Source organism: Crinia signifera, chromosome 1 (assembly GCF_055691185.1).
Source record: "Crinia signifera chromosome 1, ASM5569118v1, whole genome shotgun sequence".
Taxonomy (NCBI): Eukaryota; Metazoa; Chordata; class Amphibia; order Anura; family Myobatrachidae; genus Crinia; species Crinia signifera.
This window is the reverse complement of record NC_139217.1, coordinates 144,002,807-144,026,917: the sequence shown is the minus strand read 5'-3', so window position 1 is coordinate 144,026,917 and position 24,111 is coordinate 144,002,807. Positions and strand designations below refer to the sequence as shown.

General features: G+C 42.7%; 1 protein-coding gene across 5 annotated transcripts in view; it reads right to left on the bottom strand.

The window, feature by feature from the left end:
• Positions 1 to 24,111, bottom strand: part of PDE5A (phosphodiesterase 5A) — a 133,461-nt gene that overhangs the window by 56,307 nt on the left and 53,043 nt on the right. For all 5 annotated transcript variants that reach the window (XM_083174453.1, XM_083174452.1, XM_083174454.1 and 2 more), the window contains exons 6-9: positions 20,705 to 20,842; positions 18,847 to 18,914; positions 8,855 to 8,963; positions 2,779 to 2,863 (exon numbers count right to left, since the gene is read on the bottom strand). In XM_083174453.1, the coding sequence (XP_083030579.1) occupies positions 2,779 to 2,863; positions 8,855 to 8,963; positions 18,847 to 18,914; positions 20,705 to 20,842 (400 nt within the window). The remainder of the gene's footprint in view (positions 1 to 2,778; positions 2,864 to 8,854; positions 8,964 to 18,846; positions 18,915 to 20,704; positions 20,843 to 24,111) is intronic.

Genomic DNA, 24,111 nt, shown 5'->3' with positions numbered 1-24,111 from the left:
ATGTGTCTAGGACGACAGGTCATTAGGTCAACATAAGCATTAGGTCGACATGGGCTAGGCCAACAGTCAAAAGGCGGACATGGGGTTTTTCACTGTTTTTTGAGCCATGTGCCGACAGGCGGTATTTCATGCCCTACCATCCACTAGGTCATGGTGGGAGAATAAAATAGTATGCCGAGCGTAGCGATGCACCGTGCCCGAAGCAGGGGATGTGGTGCACTTCAAACTGTGTAGACATTCGGGTAAAAAAAAAACAGTGAAAACCCCCATGCCGACCTTTTGACTATTGACCTTGCCCATGTCGACCTAATGCTTGTGTCAACCTAATGTCCTGTGGACCTAGACCCATGTCGACCTAGACACATGTCGACCTTGACCCATGTTGATCTTGACCCATGTCGACCTTGCTGTCTATTGACCTAGTGGTGTCAACCCAATGCTTGTCGACCTAGTTGGTGTAGACCTAACAACCCACACCCCTTGAGACAAGTTTACACAATCCCAACCAACATATCTATGTTTTTAAATTTCACTTTTCTCAAATAGAAATCATAGAATAGAATTGTAAGCTGCCATTTGCAAACCTATTTGGAGAACCCTGGCTCTGATAAGCAAGGTACCTCAAGCAGAGGGATATAGATAATCATTATGTAATGAATAAGGGGATGAACAACTTTAGGGGGGGATGCTCTAACATCCGCGCCCCCTTACTGCCACACATTGTCCCCCATCGCCTACATAAATATCGCATATGCTCTAACATATGCGATAATTATGGTAAAGGACAGCTCTTGCATTAAGAGCATTACCCAGCAGCTCCCGGCGGCTCTCCCCTCCGGCTCCTCCCTGCACCCGGAAGAGGATTATAGGGAGGAGGAGGTTACAGGTCCGGGCAGCACAGCACTGTGCTGCCCGGACACAGGTGAGGGGGGGTCGGGGCGGGGGTCGGTGCGGTGGGTCGGTGTGGGTCGCGGTAGAAGCCCATAGGCTTCTATGTGGCATCGCCCGATTTTTCTGCCGATGCACCCCGTCGTGATAACCCAGCGGGGGATGCTTACAGCAGGCATGTCCAAACTATGGCCATCCAGCCGTTGTGAAAATACAAGTCCCATCATGCCTTGCACCAGTTTTGCCATTAGGGAATACTAAAACTATGGCAAGGTATGCTGGGATGTGTAGTTTCACAACAGCTGGAGGGCCACAGTTTGGACATGCCTGGCTTAGAGCATCCCAAAATGCGGTAAAAACCCTGATAACGGTTTAGTTTAGAGAATCTCCCCCTTTATTTTATGGAGACATTATAATTTAATGAATATATGAAGGGTTCACATGAATTTTTACTTATACTAATAATATCAATATATTAAGTTGGATCTATTAAATTAGGTTGATATTTTCTTCATTAGTAATCAATTAATATTTCCAACTTAATATAATTAAATTATTTAGCTGCCTCCTAATTTCTACTAAATCTCTCCTCTACTGTCCTCCGCTTATCCCCAGTTCACCCCACAACTGTGTTACTCCTCCTCCTCTCATGGATAGCCATTCCTGTTTCATCCCTAGCTCTATCCTTGCTTCCAGTGCTCTTTGTATCCTCCCCCTGACTCACCTACAGTTGCCACCCAAATATAGGAATCCACCCTTCCCTTGTATTTGTCTGCGTCATAGATTGTTCATTCTTTTTATTACATTTTACTGTACCATAGTTATGCATGCAGTTAGTTAACATTATGTTATTTTTACTGTTATTTATATTTTTGTGTAGGGTGTGGTATATTAGGTCGACAATGTCTAGGTTGATATTGTACCGGTCGACCCCAAAAGGTCTACATAAACAAGGTCAACAGAAGCAAAAGATCAACACAGAAAAGGTCAACACATGCTGAGGTCAACATGAATTTTTCACATTTTCTATGTTTAAATGTCGTCACCCGAGCATACCTATGGGTATGGATCATTGGATAGACATGAACTAGGTCGACGAGCATTAGGTCGACACCACTAGGTTGACATGCATGAAGGTCAACATGACTGAAGGTCAACATGTAGGAAGGACCACATGCAGGAAGGTCCACATGGGTTAGGTCGACACAACCATTAGGCCGACATGGGGAAGGTCAACAGTGAAAAGGTCCACATGGGTTTTTCATTTTTTGGCCCAAATGTCGACATAGTCGACATCGACACTGAAACGCAGCACCGCACCATAGTGGATAATAGGGCATGAAATACCGCCTGCCGGCTCAAAAAAAAAAAGTGAAAAACCCCATGTCGACCTTTTGACTGCCGACCTTCCCCAGGTCGACCTAATGCTTGTGTCGACATAATGACCCTGGTCGACCTAACCCATGTCGACCTTCCTGCATGTGAACCTTCAGTCATGTCGACCTTCATGCAAGTCGACCTAATCCTTGTCGACCTAATGCTTGTAGACCTAGTGACCGTATCCCCCAATTACGGTACTGCATTCTCAAGCATGGCAAGTGTCACATGAATGTCTTCCCAATTAAATAAAATGAGTAGAATCCAAGATGGTTGACTTGAAGATCACTGCTATACTGGTGACATACCTTAACAAGTTTTGTGTAGACACTGGATTAATATTTCCTTACTCATTTTCATTTTTATAAGGGTGTTTCCATACTTATGGACCAAGGGTGTTTCCACACTTATTTACTACCATGTTTTATGAGAAAGTTCCATTTTGGTTTAGGCTAGGTGTAATGCCTCTGAACAGTAATCTAATTTCCATCTATGAAGACATCAAAGAAGTACCTATTACTTTATTCTTCTTTCCATTCTTAATAGGTGTGCAGAGCAGGCTCTGGATGTCCTTCGTGTTACTGTCCTCATTTTCATTCTGCCAAGAAAATTCATGTCATACTAGAGGTTACATTTCTACCACACTCGGCAGCATACACACACAAAGCTCTTCTAGCAATGCAAAGTGATAAAACAGATCATTACCTAATCACCTACATTAATACAGAACAATCTCACTAACGTCTCTTACAAAAGCATCAAACTAACCATAAGTACAGCTATGGAAACACAAAACAGAAATGACCCCGAGTGCGCCCCACAAGGTCAAGCAGCTACCCTATAGATCCCCCCTGTTAGCGGGAGATAAGAAAGGGGAGAAATGGAGTTGAATAGAGAGCGCTATTGTTATCCACCACCATTTAGGTTATCACCGATAGTTTGGCCCAATATGCAGAAATGTATACAACTGATTACAATACAGTTTTTGTTTTTATTAAAAATTCATTAAAATCTTGTGATCCACATCACACCCAAATCTAATTCTCTCTGCAGAATGTGCCCCACCTGCAGTGCACATGGTTTTGTCCATTTTGAGAAGGAATTTGCCTTTGTGAGTGAGCCAGAATAAGGGCCCCTGTCTGGACAGCTCCTGCATAATACTCTTCTGAGCACATCAATGTTCTAGAGACATTGTTATTGCTCAGCTTACTGAGTATAGAGCCCATCCAAATGGGAAAGCAGCTGTAAAGATTCTTGAATGATTTATGTGGCTTGTTTAAAATGGAAAGAGGTGGTGCAGATAGGTGAAGTACTGCCTTACAAAACACTGCACATATTGATAGTGTGTTATGCTTGCTAAATAAATGGTGGCTCTTGAGACACAGCAGACAGTCGCTGCTAACATGACAAAGGAAATTTCCATCCGGTCTTGGGTAGAGTGTTAGGGAGTTGCAAATATTTGTTCAGCTTGTATAACTCTGCAAAACGGATGCTCCCAGCAAGACCAAATGTTTTAATATTAGCGGCACGGAAAATGGTTGTATGTTGATACAATTATACACAACTAAATATGACCGTCAATGTTTAATTTGTAAGGCTGCTTGGATTTAAGACAGGGATGATCTGCAAGGGATTCATTGTTTATAAATGTATTTTCCCTGGGGAATAAGTAATAACTATTATTGTGTGCTGAAGTAGAACTGGGAGGAAAGCTGTAAATTCTTTGTAAAGCAAGTCAAATTACTAACATACACAACATCTATTTATCAAGCAGCAATAATAATCTCTTTTATTGATGTTTTCATCGGAAAAACAGGAAACCATTGCTTAAGGTTATTCACAAACATGGATTCCGCAAGGGAAATTACTGAATGATTTTTCACGAGGTGCCCTTAATATCCCACAGAATCCTTCCCCCCACCTTTGATATATTTTGATATCTTTTGATGATGTATGATATATACTTACGGTGCAGTAAGTGGTCTAATATGTTCTTATTATTACTGCACATGCATGATATTCAGTCTCATACATGCCCAGTAGGGAAGCTGGTACATAAATGAAAAGACTCACACATCCTTATTTGCTCACCACAGCCCAGTATGGAGCACGAGCACCGATTAGTTTCTCAGAGATCTCACCCATGGTCTACATTATGATCTATGTTAATAAATTATGGCAATACAACAAAATGTAGTCAAAAGTAACATAGTAACATAGAAATTAAGGTTGAAAAAAGACTGATTTAAATTCATTAACAGTAGTTGCTGTAACCACGCCCACCGGCAAAGAGCTCCAGAAATGTACTGCTCTAATGGTGAATAATCCTCTTCTTAATTCAGAAAGGAATAGATTTTCCTCGATCCTCAGTACATGCCCACGTGTCCTAAGTATAGGCCTGATACTGAACGAGTCATCTCTCATCTTATGATTCCCAATCATGTATCTGAACATACTAATCTTATCTCCTCTCAACCTCCGTTTCTCCAGTGAAGACATAGGCGTGCGCACGGGGGGTGCCAGGGGTGCACAGGCACCTCCTAATGACGCCCCCCTCGCTGCTGCCGCCTCCTTCACTTTTAAAAAGCCGGCCGGATGCTATCACCCGCTCGGCGCCTCCTTCCCCCCTCCGCCCGGCACCTACATCGCTCCTCCGCCCGGTCGGCAGCAGCAGCCTTTTCCTCCTTTCGTCGGGCAGCGGGAGGGCTGTCCACCCAATGCCTCCTTCCCTCTTCTGCCTGACAGCAGCAGCTTACTCGCTCCCCGTGGCAGTGCTCTCCCCTCCCTCCGCAGGCTCAGGGCAGCTCTATCCCATATACACGCCACTCTGTATATGGGACAGAGCTGTGTATATAGCACTATGGGGGCATTACATTGCGTGGCAATATGGGGGCATTATGTGTGTGGCACTGGCACTACAGGGGGAATTATGCATGTGGCACTACAGGGGCATTATGTGTGTGTCACTATGGGGTGCAGTATGTCTATGGCACTATTGGGGCATTGTTTGTGACATGAAAGGATTAGCATTATGTGTATGGCACTACATGGAGCATTATGTGTGTGGCACTACAGGGGGCATTATGCATGTGACACTATGGGTGGCATTATGCATGTGGCACTATGGAGGGCATTATGTGTGTGGCACTATGGGGGCATTATGTATACAGAACTAAGGGGGGCATTATGTGGGCAATAAGCATGTAATCCCCCCAGACATCGAGCATGTAATCCCCCAGGCAACGAGCATGTATTCCCCCTGGGCAGCGAGCATGTAATCCCTCCTGGCAATGAGCATGCAACTACCACTGGCAACGAGCATGTAGTCCCTGTGGCAATGAGCATGCAACCCCCCCCCCCCCCCCACGGCCATGTCAAGGAGCATGTAAACCCTGCAAAGAATAATTTAAACCCTGGCATCGAACATGTAATTCCTGACAACGAGCATGTAGGTAAGCGTACTTATATGGCATAATATGTAAGGGGCATTATGGTGTGTGGAATAATGTGTAATGAGCAATATGGTGTGTGATTATAATATGTAATGTATACATGTTTACACTATATACATTTGGTGCATGGCATAATGTGTAATGGGCATTGCTGTGTGTGTGGAATAATGTGTAATGGGCATCACAGCATGTGGCATAATGTGTAATAGGTAATTCGGTGTGGGGCGTAATATGTAATTGGCATTACATTGTGTGGCATGATAGGTAAATGGCATTACAGTGTGGGGCGTAATAGGTAATTGGCATTAGTGTGTGGTCTAATAGGTAATTGGCATTACGGTGTGAGGCGTAATGGACATCACAGTGGGCCTTATTTTGGTTCATTCTTTCTGACAAAATCCTTCTTAGATGGGCAAAACCATGTGCACTGCAGGTGGGGCAGATGTTACTTGTGCAGACAGAATTAGATTTGGGTGGGGTTTTACTTCAAAGTGAGATCTATATTGCAGTGTAAAAATAAAGTAGTCAGTATTTTCCCTGCACAGAAACAAAATTACTCACCCAAATCTAATTCTCTCTGCACATGTTACATCTGCCCCCCCCTGCAGTGCACATGGTTTTGTCCATCTAAGAAGGATTTTGTCAGAAAGAATGAACCAAAATAAGGCCCAGTGTGAGGCGTAACGTGTAATGAGCATCACAATGTGAGGCGCAACATGTAATGGGCATTACAGTGTGTGGTATAACATGTAATGGGCATTAGGGCATGTGGTATACTATGTAATGGATGTGTGACATGTAATAGGCATTATGGTGTAAATTTTTGGCGCATACCTTGGGCGCGTACTGTCACTATTGTCCCTATTTTACCCAAAAATTGTCAAGCCCTGGCATAATGTGTAATCGACATTACTGTGCGTGGCATTATCTGGAATGGGCATTACTGTGCGTGGCATTATCTGGAATGGGCATTACTGTGCGTGGCATTATGTGTAATGGGCATTACAGTTTACATTTTTACAGTGTGCCTGCGGCGCCCACTGACCCTGTTTCTGGTACGTGTGGGTGGAAAAGCCCATGTACATAAATAAGTCACCTTCTATTTAGTTTGCATTTATGCCCAGTAGGCAGTGATGGACACGCCCAGTAGGCGGTAATGTACACGCCCAGTAGGCATGATGGACACGCCCCTCCAATGGTGCACCCCCTAACAAAATGGGCTGCGCACGCCTATGAGTGAAGACATACTATATTCAGCCTGGTTAGCATATCTTTGTATTCTAGTGATTCGAGACCTTTTACTAGCTTAGTTGCCCTTCTCTGTACCTGTTCTAATTCATGTATGTCCTTTTTAAGGTGCGGTGCCCAAAACTGAACACAGTATTGCAAGTGTGGTATCACCAGTACCTTGTAAAGAGGCACTATCACATTGGCTTCCCTTGAATCCATACCCCTTTTAATGCATGCCAGTGTCCGGTTTGCTTTTACTGCTGCACTTGAGCAGTGTGCACTATTACCCAATTTTTCATTCATGATGACCCTCAAGTCTTTCTCCACTGCAGAATTCCCTATATTAACTCCATTTAGCCTATAAGTAGCTTGTTCATTTTTGTTTCCATAATGAATAACTTTACCTTTTTCAACGTTAAACCACATTTTCCACCTTTCCGCCCACCAGTTTAATTAATTTGTAGTGTATCCACGTCCTCTCATGAGTTAATTTCCTTACTCAATTTCAAGTTGTCCGCAAATTTTGCAATCTTACTCTCTATGTGACTACCTATATCATTAATGAATACATTAAACAAGGTGGGTTGTAATATTGAACCTTGCGGGACTCCACTTTGGACCTTACCCCAGCTGGGATGTATGAAATTTACCACCACTCTCTGTCCCCTATTGTGCAACCAGTTTTTAATCCAATTACAAATGTTATCTCCTACCTCTAAAGTACCTAGTTTTATTAATAACCTTTTTATGAGGCACTGTGTCAAAAGCTTTAGCGAAATTAAGTGAGTCTATTGCATAGAAATTATAGACCCCAACTGACTTTCATTGTCCAATTTGTCCTGGTGCTAGGACAGCATGTCTGCTCAGAGCACCAGGCATAGGACAACAGTGGAGTGTGTCCGGTCATATCTGTTGGCCCCCACTGCCAGTCATACAGCAATTCAAACAGAGTTTGCCATGCAGTTCGCCCCTCCCCCAGCATTTGGTGTCAAGACACCACCGGGCAGAAGATCCAGAAATGCAGCGGTGGACAAAGAAGACAGACACTGGGTGGCCAGGGAAGAGGCCAGAAGACCACATTCTCAAGAGAGATGACAGACAGCGCCAGCTGGAGGAAGAAAATAAGAGGCAACACAGCTGGCTGGGGTGGGGGGCGGCGGGGCGGGGAAGCAATAGAAGAAAGAAGCTAAGAACTGCAGAGGCATATGGGAGTGGAAATCAAAGGAACATTGTGAAGCTGGTTATCAGCGCAGTGAATTATTAATCATCGGGAGCCGCTAATTACATGTGCGCATATGTAATGAGTGGCCTAGTGACCCGTGCACGCCCGCTGCCTAACGCGCTGCCCGGATCCACAGCCAGGTACCAGGGGAGGGAGGGAGTGTTACTAGGTGCTGGCTGTGTGTGGGGCGGTCCTGCTGCTTTACCGACACCTGTGGCTGTCCCCCCGGTTCACCCCTTGAACCCGCTCTGCCTACTGCATGGTATATTACTGGTTAATTATCGTGTACCTTTCACAACAGGCTCAATGTGAAAGGTACAAAAATGGTAATTAACCATTTACAACATTACCGTTTACAACATGCAGTGTGAATGGGGTTAAACTTGCTCTGACCCAGTTAAAGAAACGTTTAAAAAAACTGGGTCAGAGCAGGTTTGGCAGTGCGAAAGCAGTATTAGTGTTTTTGTCTCTTTTTCATTGTTGTACAGAATAATAATTGTATACATATTCAGGTGTACTAGCAAAAACATTAATATTTAATGTTGAAAAAAAGCTGTAAATGAAAAACATTGTTATGCATACTGTATTTATTTTATTTTATTACTTCTTTCAGTCACCACAAATAATAATAATAATAATAATAATTATAATAATATTATTTATATGTAAATAATTATTTACTTACTGTCCATGAAAATCGCTTGTCCTTAGTAACATTGGGTATGTTGAGTGGCTCCATGGTGTTTGTCACAAATTGGGCATACATGTAATTAATTTTGTTTACATCATAGTCCCTATTTTTAAAAACAAAATGAGATACAGTAAATACATCAAAAACAAATAAATAAAATAGTTTATTTAGTTGCTATATATAATGCTGTAATTTAGTGTTAAATAAATCCTAAAACAAAGGCTTCAATTTAAACTAGAGTCAATTATTTGACACAGGTAGAAATACTGACTCTGGATTAATTCAGTTCCCAGAAGCCTCAGCAAGTCACGCCAGCAAGATTTCAAATAAATCATTCTTAAACTATTTCTCCTGTGGTGTGAGGGGCTGAATACACAACTCTGTTACAGGATGACCTCTCCAGTAAGAAGAAACTAAGGGCCTCATTCAGACCTGTTTGCTAGGCTGCGTATACCAGCCCCCTGTCCGCCCCCTCCCCTGCCCGTGCGAACACGACAGCGAGTGCGATACTCGCAGAAGGAGTTCACACAGGGGGATCTGCACATGCGCATATCCGCGCATGTGCATGTGCAGACCCCAGCATTGGAAACGGGGCCAAATTCGTCCAATCAAGCCTGAATCAGGCTCTAAATCTGCCACCTCAGAGACAGCAAGTTTGTTTAAGCAAATATTGCAATGCTAAGTAGTATCACATACAACCCAATACAATACAATACAATACAATATTGCATACAACCACCCACAACACAAATTGTGACAAAGTGACCAATGATAACCTGTGACTGGTGGAAACATAACTAAATAAAACTAAACACTGGAGCAGTATATATATATATATTTCACTGGACTAGTGTATATATTTCTAAGTGACTAGAGTTAAATATGAGATGGAATTGAAGACTGCATAGAATGCTTTATGATCATCAGAGGAACCATGTGCTTGTAGTTCAGAAAGTTTATGCCCTCCAAGGAAATAAAGTAATCTAGGTTCAAAAACATTCTATGCATGTGGGAGGTGTGGAAGATTTCCACAAGACAGGGATAAGTGAGCATGCGGCGTTGTCAAGGTGACAAAGTAATGGTTTTTTTTTTAAATGTAGACACAGGTGTCAGGAAATGGCCATGTCTTCAGAAGACAGTGTCAGCAGGCACGGCTGTATTCAGTATTTGCTGGGGCATTGTAATAACCTCCTTCTATAAAGTAGATAGATGGGGGCCTCCTATCAGACATGGAGAAATGTACCCACTGTGGCACAGGATCGCCAACACGTGTTAGGCATGGAAGGAAACATAGCATGGAGTAGTGTGGGTTGCCTATACCACCGCATTAGGATCTTGTTATGTTTCACTCAGCGATGTACATAGAGAGATAGCGTGAACCTTAATGGGCATGCGGGGTTAGGTTGTCTGGGGCGCTCACAGGGTCTGCACCGGCCCTGAGTGTAGACACCGTATGAGAGGGAGAGTGAGAGGAGACACAAAGAAGTTCATTCCCAAGCATCAAGGCTCACTATACTAGATGAGGTTATAACATTTCTAGCTTGCAGAACTTCCAGAGTGGGGGATGCCTCATTTGGTTTGGATTTCAGAGAATGGTTTAACACCAGTAGTCACCAACCCTCAAAAGACCTGCAGAACCCACCTAGGAATGTGAGAGCGATTAAACCTGTGAGAAAGCTGGTATTTGATGTTACGGGGCCTAAAAAAGAAGCAATGGAACGCAGATGTCATAAGGTTTTCCAAGAGATTAAGCTAGATATTGGGCAGCATGGCTAGATATTGGGCAGCATTCAATGTAAAATATCGCCGTGTGCAGCGAATCCTGCTTAGGATTCGCTGCACACTCGTTGTGTTCCGGAGGGCTGGCTGCCACTCGCTCTCCCAGTATTCAACGTTGCAGGGGCTCGTTGCCCCTCGTGGCGAATCTTAACCCCTGCAGCGGACGAGCGTCCGCTGCAGGGAGCCGTGGGACGGTGGCAGGCAGGAAAATTGAAGTCTCCCTGCCTGCCCCCGAACGTATGTGGAGGGGAGGAGGGCTCCCCGGGACCCAGGCAGCACAAGCTGCCCCCCCCCCCCCCCAGAGCCAGCAGGGGACCGGGTATATTCACTGCTCCCGATCATGCATATGTAATGATCGGGTGCAGTAAATATATGAATATTTAATGAGCGGCTCTCGGCTCCCGGCCCCCTGCTGGCTGTTATGTGTAAAAAAAATATATATATATATTAAAAAAAAGATTTTTATATATATATTCATGTGCTATAAGCACATGAATAAAAATAGCATGCCCCTTCACAGAATAAAATTCCTGATTTTTTTGACACCAAAATTAAAACAAAAACCTTTTATTTTAAAAGTTCACATTCCACTTCTCCATGAAAAGATGGAGAATTGCTACACGGAGATACACGGCGAAAATCACTTAGAAAGACGGTGAAAAGTGCACGTTGAATAGAGTTGTTCGCTTTTTGAGACCAAAATTCTCCGTCCAACACGAAAAAAGCAGAAATTCGCCATAAAAAACATTGAATTTTCCTCATTGAATACTGCCCATTTTGTTTTGATGTTTGGACTTTTAAAATGAACATGCTTCCAAAACTGCTTTATGATCAGGAAGTATGTTCATTTTACCTGTGTTAATCCTGCCAAGCCAGGAGAGTTGTTTCAAATGCCAGCTGGTGTAGTCAGTGTGTACAGATGAGAGAAGTGGGGTGGAGTTCAATTTGAGTAAATGAGATAAATTCCTGGTCAGTTTAATCCCAACATATGTTATGTGGGTGGGATGCCAGTGGAAGGGAAATGCTCGCCAAATACCAGTTACCACAGAAGGAGAGGAAGAAAAGTTAAGTACACAAAATTTTGAGAATTTATTTTGATTAGAAAGTTTACCAAATTTCTCAAATTGAGACATTATAGGGAAATGTAAAGCCTTGTAAATTACTGCACAGTATATCCCACCCTTAATATGGGTGGTAGGTGGTAGGATGGGAGATGTTAGCTAGTAAGTCATCAGCGAATAAAGCCAATTGATATTTCTTGTCTCCAATACTTACAGTAGATACATGCAGATTGTCCCTGATGGCTCTAGCTAGTGCTTCAATGCATAGGACAAATAATAGCGGAGACAAAGAGTGATCCTGTTGGGTGCAATTGCCAGTAAGAAAGGAATCTGCCAAAGAGCTGTTGACTTGGACTCTGGCCAAGGGAGATACATATAGATCCCGTTAAGAACAAGGGGACCCAATCAAATATGCTCAAAGACAGACCTCATATAGATTCATATATATCCAATGCTATTTCAGCATCAGTTGACAGGACAATATTGGGGATTTGGTGTTGAGGTGCTAACTGGATCAAATTAAGGGCCTTGTTAGTATTGTCTGTGGTTTCTTTGACAGGAGCAAAGCCCACCTAATCTCCGCGTACTAATTGTGGAAGCAGAGCATGCATGCAGCTTGTTCTCCTGTAATTTGGCATACCATTGGAAGTCAATGTTAAGAAGAGATATGGGTCTGTAACTCGAGCATATGGAGGGGACCTTACCTTGTTTAGGGATGACTGATGTGTAAGCTTCTAATTATTGTTGATAGAAGTGTGTGTCTGCGGAGAGAAATGAAAGCTTGGAGGAGCATAGGGGCAAACCTATCTTTAAAAGTTTTATGATATGTAATCGTGCAGCCATCCGGTCCAGGACTCTTTCCCGATAGGGTCAAATAAATGGGCAGGACAAATTCTTGCAACGTAAAGGGAAGTATTGAGGTGGTCTGGACTGCACACCCTAGCGACTTATAATAGGATGTGCTACCTAGCTGAGACTTAATACTAGATTGTGCGGTACAATGGGATGGTTTGGATAGATAGGGTGGTTAATATAATTATACAATTGTAATGGCTGTATGGTGCATCTGCTCTCTTGTTCATATGCTTACGTAAGGGAAGTTCCAGAGAATTCCTGAAGAGGAGAGAGTAGGGAAGCATACAGATGACAAGTAATTCAGGATCTTCTTAGAGGAGAGTTAACAAGCTGAAGCGGGGGTGGAATTAGCCAAATTGTAGAATAAGGTGTAAATTGAAACAAGAAGCAATCTTAAGTGTCTGCGTATGGGAAATTTCATCCTTGTAAATTCTACCTTGTTTATGGCCCCACTGATAAAATATTTTTTTTTCTAGACTTCTTAACCAACATACTGTATTAATGTGGTCAGAAAGCAGCTTACTTTGTCCCACTCTCTCTTCTGCCAATTCTATTTATACATCTATGGACAGAGAGGATTGTGGCAAGTCTCAAGAAGTTTAATCCGCTGCAGAAAGGCTGTCATTCATGCTGCTTTATAATGTAGGTACCTAGTTTGCCTCTAGAACACAGTTATGTACTTCCCAGGGTGAGAGCTAAGAAATGTCAGGGGATTTGTTATAAGCCAGGTAATCAGCGAGACCAGCGTCAGCTTTGCAGTAAGTCCTGAGGCAAAAACTCATTGAGAACCCTTGTCCAGGGGAGGGTTGCTGGAGGGACAATGTCATCGAAATAGGAGCATGTTCAGACCAGGTGATTAAGACCGATGCATCCAAGAGAACAGAGAGCTGTCTGCAGCTCAGAAATAGATCATGTAAGTGAGAATAACCTTATGAGGATGGGTTTAAAAAGAATAGTCATGACCTGTAGGGTGCGGAATCCTTCAAGAGTCAGCCAGCTCGTGATCATGAAAAACTTGTCGAACCTGGCTATATTTAAATTAGTAGAGGTCATTAATGGATCTAGCATCCAGTTAAAGTCTTCCCCAAAACTGTGATGCCCTGCACAAAGGGATCAATACGATCAAAATGAGTAGCAAAAAAAAGTACATTGGGCATGGTTAGGTGCATACAGAACAAAGTTAAAGCTTGGTAGAATGTTTCCAGAATAATGGTTACATCTGCTCTATCTGCGCATAAGGAGCAAAGTACAAAGAGTCGGTCGGTTTCTTATCGAATCCATTCATCTTTTGCCATGAGACAAGGCCTTCCTTCCAAGCACTGTGGCTGCATCAGGTAAGTACGAGGGTCATTCCAGTCTGGCGTGTCAATCATTGTTAGGCCCACAGGTGAGCAAAAGTGGAGAAGTCGTAAGGAGCATGTATAGAATACAACTTGCCAGAAAACAACTATTGTAGATGAAACGGGAAAACCCAATGCTACTTCAACTTCAGCTTTGCTCTGCTGGAGCATGTGGCATGACAAGTCATCCCCAACAAGATCAATTGTCTGACTTTAAGTATAATCTGTTATTTTGTGAGAAATAAAGTAGTCGACATATGATATATCGATAGAAAGGCCATGAGGTCGGAGGGCTTGATAAACTCTGTCAGAGGTCATTGTATCACTCAGGTCATTGCCAAGAAATTCTTTGAAAATCTTTGACCCAACTGTGGAATATTTTCCAGAAGGCTTCTAATGTGAAAGTTGTTTCTGGTACCCTTGTTGTCAAGGTCAGTCGTCCTAGTTTTCAGGGAGCATATCTCTGTAGACTGGAGAGAGATTATATCCTTCAGTGAATGGAAGAGAGCATCAGAGGATTACTGCCAATTCAAGGTAATGACATGGGGGGAGATTCTCTAAGAATCTCCGCCCCCATTCGCCGCCCATCGCATATTTAATTATCGCATATGCTGTAACATATGCGATAATTAAGGCAAAGGACAGCTTTTGCGTTAAGAGCTGTCCTTTGCGGTGAGAGTCGCCGGGTCCCAGCAGGTCCCGGCAGCTCTCCCCTCCCTCCCACACCCGGCGCTGCTGCTGCTGCGCCGGGCTCTCCTCCTCCCTGCACCTGGAAGAGGATCAGTGCAGGGAGGAGGTCACAGGTCCGGGCAGCACTGCGCTGTGCTGCCTGGACACAGGTGAGGGGGCGATGCGGGGCGGCAGGGGGTCGGCGCGGGGCGGCGGAGGGTTGCGATAGAAGCCCATTGGCTTCTATGGGGCATCACCAGATTTTTCTGGCAATGCCCCCCGCCGCGGTAACCCGACTTTCTCGGCTCCTGATTGGCCGCTAGGCGGCCAATAGAATCATTCGGAGGAAAGGCGCGGAATATGAAACATCTCTGCGCCTCTCCAGTCCGTGAGCGGGTACCAGCCGGGAGCAGCGCGTCTGCCGGAGAGGATGCCGAGGTCGTCGCCGGGGACCAGGTGAGTAGGATTTCCTTCCTTAGGAACCCCTTTTGGACTACTTCGGATCCTGGACCCCGGAGACATCAGCCCTGGAGCCCAGGACCCCGGACCAGCCCCGGAACCAGGACCAAGGCCCCGGAACCGGACTCTTCTGTCCAGGAGCCCCGGACCCAGGATCCAGGGACCGACCTACGGGCTCAAGGTAGGTAAGTATCAGTGTGTGTGTTATGTATGTATTAAACTTTTATTTTTCAGGGTGTCAGTGTGTTTTATTTAACTATTTTTTGTACTGTAGAACTACAGTGCCAGCGGGCCCTTTAATGCCCCGCATGCTGGGACTTGTGGTTCTCCAAGTCCCAGCATGCGGGGTAGGCTTGCTGGGACTCATAGTTCTACAGTAGAAAACAATAGTTTTTAATCTTTTTTTTTACACTTTGCATCAGCCCGATGCCCACCGCCCAGGGGCATCGGGGACAGCCCCGGACTTTCAGCATGGGCTGGTAAGTCCTGGAGGGGGGGGACCCCTTCATTGGGGGGGTCCCCACTTCCCCAGGACCCCTGCCCATGCTGACCAGCCAGGGGGATAATGCTTTGGCCGCGGGACCTTATATAATAAGTGTCCCCCGGCTGTGGCATTACCCTGCTGGCTGGTTGGGTCTGGTGCTGGTTCTTAAAATACGGGGGACCCCTAGTCATTTTGTCCCCCGTATTTCGGGAACCAGCGCCGGACCTTGAGCCTGGTGCTGGTTTCATTAAATCAAGGGGACCCCTATTTGTCAGGGACCCTGATTTTATGTCACCAGCACCGGCTCAATGAGCCCGGGGCTGGTTATGCTCTGGCGGGGGACCCCACGCTGTTTTTTTTTTTATTTTAACTGTTTAAACTTTTTTTTTACACCAGAACCCTGCACAGATCGCAATGATCTGTGCAGGGTTCTGGCTAATTCGCCCATCAGAACCTGGTCTGATTTTTGGGCGAATTATAGACACAGTTTATACAAATCACATACCATTAAATATGCGATTTGTATACTTTTTAATGTGAAAACATCTGGATGCGATATGCTGCGAAAAGCAGCCATCGCATTTCCAGTGTGTCCAACTTGTTGGCCAAAATCGCACTTTTTTCACATTTTCGCAGCTCATTAAATATGCGAAAATGGAAAAACATGCGATTTCGGCCGTTTTTGCGAAAAAAACAAAACGCAAAAAAAAACACCCCGCAAATCATAGAATGTCACCCACAGTACACAAGGCTGTACACAAGAGTACAGAGGCCACAGGTAATAAGGGCTCCAATTCCCTACATCAGGGGTTCCCAATCTTTTTTGAATCACGGCACCCTAGAGAGTATCTGAGTTTTTTCATGGCACCCCTATGCCTCCAAAAAATGAATAAGATTAGTTTATATGCGACCCTTAGGGTCAGTTATGTGGTAAAGGGCAGGATTAGCATCTGTTTGTACACATATTATGATTGGCAGCCACCAGCACTGGTTTTGCCCATAAAAAATTAACCATATATAATTTGAATTGGTCCTGGACCACCAACCTGGGGCACCCCTGCAAGTGTCCTGAGGCACCCCAGGGAGCCACGGCACACAGTTTGGGAACCACTGCCCTACATGCTTTAGTACCAGCATTCTCTCTGCTTACTGTAGCTTGCAGCTTTTACTAAATTTCTAGTAAATAGTCTGAGAACACATTTCTGAATAGCTAATAATTAATATCAATTATAAAGTGTCAGCAACGCTATGTACCTGTAATAAGAGAGCCAGGATGGAGCTGACAGAATGCTACCATTGGTAGTAATGATATGCATTAATAATAATAATAATAATAATATTTATAATAATGTATTCCTCAATTAACAGTAATTTATCTGTAGTTAAATCTACATATTCCACACGGATTACACAACGTCTGGATTTTATAAATAAAAGAATAACAAATGTTGTTGTTTTTTGTTATGAGGAACCACAGAATAAGCAGTGTATCACACCAATATGTAGGGCTGGGGCAAGATACAGGGTTTCCTCAGGTGAAAGTGTGGTGGAAACACCCTAGAAGTTCAAAACCTGCTGTTTGCATTAAGTTCAACACGGATGCCTCTCTCAGTGTCATTGTTAATCTTTTGATAGTCGGACTCAGGGGCACCCCTCCGATTCAGCTGCCGAATGGTAGAGCCCTGGTTCTGTCAATACGTTCTGTATTTTGAAATGATTCATTACATTGTTTACCTGCACTATGCTACTCACGGTGTAATACAGGTAAGTAGCATACATTTAATCAGTGTCAAAACTGTAAAGTTAGTGAGGTAAATCAATAAGTGTATGGGGTCAATCCTATTAGCTGCGATGATTTCAAAGGTGTGAATCATTACAGCGGCCAGAATCTGCACAAAAGTGCTCGCTGGCCCATAAGGCAAAGGGTGCCTGTGTGATTGGCTTGGCTTTACAAATTACCAGGTAATGGCTATTATCTGCATGTACATGAAAATGGTAAGTTCTTACACAGTGCCACTGCCACTATTGTCATTGCAAGTGGACATGATAGGCTTTGTAACCTTAGCTTTTTATCCTTTCAGAGATATACATTTTTAGACTAGGTTTTATAACAAAGAGAAGAAAAATGTTATTAAAATGAAAAATGTTACTAATGCAGGCAGTTAGTGTGAAACAATGTATATGTTTTTCTGTAAATCCACAAAAAATTCCTAGTGTGCGCAAGCATACATGGCCAATAAAGTTGATTCTGATTCTGAATATAATATATAACATTTTTATTCTGGGTCCAGGTTTCATTCACAAGTGTAGATTCAATACAACACATGAACACCAGGTGTCACTGTTGTACATATGATACACAAAACAAACTGAACATCATCTACTAAGGTTAGTGAAGTCACACACTGCATGAGGTTATAGGTCACGACACATCATCAATGCTTTCCAAGATCATATTTCTAGCTCAGATAGCACTCACACTACTTTTCCAGATCTAGTCACAAACACAATTTAACTAAAAAAAAAAAATGGGAAAAAATAAATAAATAAACCAGAAGCAGCTGCAGACAATTGCAATTACTTGGTCTAAGTGACGTAATCTGTAACAAATTTGTTAAATATAATTAACCAAGGGGGGGGAAAAGAAACCACAATTGTAGCATCTGGATATTAAATCTATAGTATCATTATCCAGCACTCTAGTTCTACACAGAGCAGCAGTGTGCGCTAATGTATCAAATTATCCGTCATTCAGCTCTGGTATGAAAGGCTGGGATGAGAGTGAGGGAGATGGCCAAAATTATACAGCAAATAAATCCAACATCTCACAGTGCTATATACGCAAAAGTTGTGGATCACTAAGCTTATATATATATATATATATATATATATATATATATATATATTTATATTTTACAAATGACTCTACCCATTGCGTTATATCCACATTGACTATACACTAAATTATTTATAGAAATGTTCTCATAATAGCCCCCTTTAATGCAGTTATCTGGTTATATTGCGGCTATATAGTACATAAAGCGGTTACGTGGTTCTCTACATACAGTACTGTCCGGTTATAAGGCAGTTATATGGTACATAATGCAGTTACCTGGTACTGTACATACAGCAGTTATCTGGACATACGGTTGTTATCTAATACATACGACAGGGTATAGCTATAAATTACTAATCCATTGCAAACTATGAATGGTATTTGTCATCTCTTCATCAAATGCTGTTCTTGCTCCATTCCAAATCGCTAATATACACCGCAATAAATGTATGACATCTAAATCTAGCTAGGATTCATTGTCCACTTATTGGTTTCATTGTTACCTTTTTATGGCATCTGCACATTCTTCAAGTTCATCAGACTCCATATGAAAAACATTGGAAAACACATCCTGCAAAAACAGATATTGCAGGTTATACCACAGCACTATGGTTATGGTCACGCTAAATTTCATCTGTCTTTTTTTTTTATATGCTGGGGCATTCAGACATACAGTACGAGTGTTTGAGATAAGTGTATGTCTACTTGGTTCCACATTTATTATTGGGGGTATATGGGGGCCTATGGGGGCCCATAGGTCAAATCATAAAGACCTTTGTCAGCAGGAAAGAAAGATTCCTGGATGGAACCTTGATCTAAATGTGGTACACAGTAAAAGTTTGGCTTTTAAGGTAGCTGTGCTCAGGCTGGGCTTAGTACAGTGGTGTCAAACGCATGACCCTCCAGCTGTTGTGGAACTACATGTCCCAGCCTGCACTGCCACAGTTTCACAATTCATTATATAACATCTGTGTCAGGGCATGCTGGGATGTTTAGTTCCACAGCAGCTGAAGGGCCATGAGTTTGACACCACTGGCTTAGTAGAACGTGTATAACTGACACCAATGATGTCTTTGGTCATACAAAGATGTATGCTCCTCCATTACACAGTCCAGGTTGGAGTAGAAAGTGAACCAACTGAAGAAGAGATAACCCTGGCATACATCATGGTACACATGGCAGCAGGTGTAATGATCTAAGGCTAGAGTGACCACAGAATAGAAGCTGCAGTGAAGAACACGTTGCATACTATGCTTCCAAGTAAGCCAGAGACATTACATCACAACATGGATGTGCGTAAATCAGCTCTCTATGGCAAATTACACTTGGGTGTGAAGGAGATTTATACAGGCCAGCAAATATGGTCTGTAATTACAGCCAAAGGTCCCAATACATGTTGTTGGAATCAGCGCTGAGAGCAAATGTGTTAGTCAAGTATAGAGAGCTGTGTGCAAGAATTGTTTTCAAATAGCCAAGACACAGTTCATGTGGGACAACTGCGAAAATATATTCCCAGTAATTACTCAATATACTGTACATTAAACTGAATGAAATTGCAATGAGCAGTGAGATCATTTTTCATGCTGTAAAAAAACTGGAGGACCTCCAGGTTCTATACAGATTTCTCCTAAGTGCAACCACAAAACATATGGTCATTTCTGACTGTGGTAGGGCATTGGGAGTGCAAGAAGACAAACCTTTTATATTTGACATTTGCTATCTGTTTGTGATTTCCTATCCAGGTGAACAATAAATTATTCATATGTCTGTAACCAGAAGAAGGAATCTCCAGTCCAGTTTCAACAGTATAACAGCTTGCATGACTGCAATCTAAGGCCTGAATGTACCAGAAGGCGTTGGAAAATTATACTGTTGCTGTTATAAGCACACATGCTAAATGGATTCAAACACTTTTGCCATTAGGTAGACTTGCCTCACCCCTCATGCTCCTGGAAGCCCATGGACGGACTATGCATACAGTAGATAGATGCTACTGCAAATAGAATATCAGAGGAACAATACTACAAAACTAAAGCAAAAATATTCCCACAAATGTGAAACGATGCAAATGCACAGGGCCATTTGTAGAGGCGGGCAAGCCAATATAAATGACAGTACCATCCAACCAGCTCCTAACTACAATGCAACATGGCAGTTAATAGCTAATTGTATGGTACTTTGTATCTCTTCACTTTATCTCTCTATAAGGGTTGGTCTCGCTCCACATTATTTTTTATCCAAGGCTTGATACATCTCCCCCCCCCATTGAATTTTAAGAATTTGACACTTTTGTAGTATCTAAAAAAAAATATTGTGAAGCCATACTGTATACTGTACAGTATGGTCATACTGTATACTCACAGGGCAGTTCTCATCCACTATAAATATGGTGCATCTCTGAGCTTGCATGAAGGACAGAATTGTTGCAGCAATCTTCTTTAAGATGACCTCCAATGACTGCTGCTCCTCAAAGATCAACGTAGCAAGATCAAGTAGTACCTTTATGTGCGGCACAATTCCAAAATTAAGAATGTAGCAGAAGCTACCATTATTACAAGATACATTGATCTGAAAGCCCGGAGTACAATATATTCAAGGTATTTTCATTTCTGCACCCCTTTTTGGAGGCTAATCTTTTATGACTCAGCAATAGAAGGCCTCAGAGATACTCAAAATAGGATTTTTACACTGATGCCGTTTTCTTTCCATACAATGAATGACAGTACAGATGGTGCAATGGTTAGCAGTACTGCCTCACAGCATCCTCCGGCTACTCCCACATTCTAGAAAATATGCTGGTAGGTTATTGGGCTCCCAACAAAAATGGCCCTAATGAGTAACTGTGTCTATGGACATGGGCAGAATAGATGGGCCAAGTTGTTCTTATCGTCTATGCTTCTATGTTAAGTTAATGCAACTTTATATAATAAGATACAGCTGAGGTCATCATCAGACCTATGGCATTCACTAAAGCTCCTCTTAAGTGAAAAATGGAAACCTCTCTGAGGACCAAGGCTTACTTACCCCTCTGCATCCTACTGCATGGACCTTATAAATCAGTGCCCCTCTCATTCACTTCTTCAACATAAGTGGGTTTCCAACTAGGAAACCCACTAAATTCAATTTCTAAATATGGATTTAAGTTGTGAACATGTAAGGTTCATCCATGGACATCTATATATGCAACTCAAGGCCCATCATCTAAAAAGTGGCATTCTGTACCTCACTGACCCCAAATCCAGTAAACCCAATGCTTTCACGCAGTAATTTTCTTAATGTCTCAATACGTAACTTAAATAACAATATATTTAATAAGTATACCTGCATGAAAAGCGAATACCCACATACAATATATCTAGATGGCACAACAGGCTTCCATTTCAAAGTATAGTTGTATACCTATGTATAATGGTAGGGAAAAAGGATTGAAAGCCATCTATTTCTGTTCTTACTTTCCATCCTTGAATTTACATATTTTAATCTCGTGTTGACCTATCAACCGTGTACATGTCGACCTTCTGTCATTGTCGACTTAGAATATGTCGACCATTCTTAGGTGTCAACCTAGTCACTGTCGACTCAGAGACCGGATACCCTGTCAGCACTGTATGACTGTGACAGGGATGCTGTCTGTATTGAATGACATTTATTGCATGCTGTCTGTACTGTGTGATAGTCTCTCTGTCTTTACTGTAAGATAGTCAGTGTGGAATCGGTACATCTGTCAGAATGAACTTAGGTCTACAGTCATTAGGTCGACCCCACTAGGTCGACTGGCAGGAAGGTCGACCTGACTTAAGGTCGACATGGGCCAAGGTCGACATGACCTAAGGTCGAATTTGCATAAAGGTCGACATGAGGAAGGTCGACTGGTCATACGGTCGACATGGGTTTTTCAGTTTTTTTATCCGAATGTCGACACAGTCGACATGGACACAGTTGGCAATGAGAATCGGACCCTCGCATCGCTCGCTTCGCTCGCAATGCTTCGGGCACGGTGCCTCGCTGCGCTCGGCACACTATTTTATTCTCCCACCACGCCCTAGTGGATGGTAGGGCATGAAATACCACCTGTCGGCACATGTCGGCTCAAAAAACAGTGAAAAACCCATGTCGACCTTATGACCAGTCGACCTTCCTCATGTCGACCTTTATGCAAATTTGACCTTAAGTCATGTCGACCTTGGCCCATGTCGACCTTAAGTCAGGTCGACCTTCCTGCCAGTCGACCTAGTGGGGTCGACCTAATGACTGTAGACCTAAGTTCATTCTAATAGATGACCGCTTCCCATCAGGGTGATGCTGTAATGTTTAATGCTCACTGTAATGTAAATGAAATTCTGTCTGTACTGTGATAACAGTTATTGGGTACTGACTGTACTGTTAAAGGGATCTTTGTGATGCTTTCAGCATTGCATGGCCATCACTAGTGTCTTTACTGTATGGTGGTCAATGCAATGCCTTGTATACTGTATGTATGGTGGTCAATGTGACAGTATGACAGTATGATAGTCCTGCCTGCAACCCAGTTTCAATTCACAACACTATTGGTTTGATGACATATGAACACAGAACGGTTGTGTGATGTCACAAGACATTTGGTCTGCAGATCTGTTTTTGCAGCATACAAAGCCAGACATAAAATCTTATTTATAAAACTGAAAAATGTTTTTGCAAATTTCCTGTCATTTCTGCAATTCTGTTTTTTTTCTTTAGATCATTGTAAACAAGCTGCTCAAACCAAGTCATATTAATAGTTAACCAGATGCTGAGAGTACAGAGTTAGTCTGGGTCAGCAAAACAAACTGCTTGCTACGCCTGATCTCACAAATATGGCATTCAAGTAAATCCGTTTTAATGGGACTGTGCCAAACTGCAATTGAAATCCTGTCCCCAAATCTGTGTGCTGCCTTATAAATCCATGCTGGAAGATGTATGAAATGGTGATTAAACTCAGAAAAAGCACTCTAACCACAATGCAGTTCTTACAGCAATGCAGTTTGTTTTGTAAAGAAGCAAGTCATGAGTTACACGTCAGCAGTGTCCCTCGCCAAATCTTATCTCTCACAAGTTCACTCTCACGGTTTTGGATTCTGAAATTTAAACTTAATGGGCCAAATGCAATGTGAGAATCAAAAATTGAGAGATTTTGGGAGAATTTTCCATTTTCTTTAAAGTGACAATCAATTACATGACAAAATCTACCTGGTTTTTCAGTGTAAATGATTGCCGCCTTAAAAAAAAATGGGACAATCCTACCAATATCTCTCACATTCTGATTCTCACATCCTATTACATTTCATATATATATATTGGCCTCAGAATCAATAAAGCACCAGCCAGCCATGGATACCAATTTAGTCAACAAATGCGTGGCATGAACTTTAGTTGTGTCCTACAAAATGGTTAAATAAAAATAAAACATAAAAAAAAAAATAGAAATGTTCTTTATTTTGAGTCACAGAGATGTCACCTACAATTGCAGCCGCATCTCCGCCTGTATACAGTTGCTGCCCAATTACACCCATTACTCAGCTGCAAGCACAAATGTAGCTAAAATGCATACGACTCCAACTTGTCCATAGTTGCTCAGAATTGTGTATGTTTGGCTGCAGAGCAAGCACGGTCAGAAATTTGGTAGGTTTGCAGAGAGGAGGTAGTATAATAGGTTGAAAGTGAAAAGGTCAAAGGTTTCTAGATTGACCCCAAAAGGCCAACAGGCACAAGGTCAACACAGATTAAAGGTCAAATTCTTCACATAAAAGAAG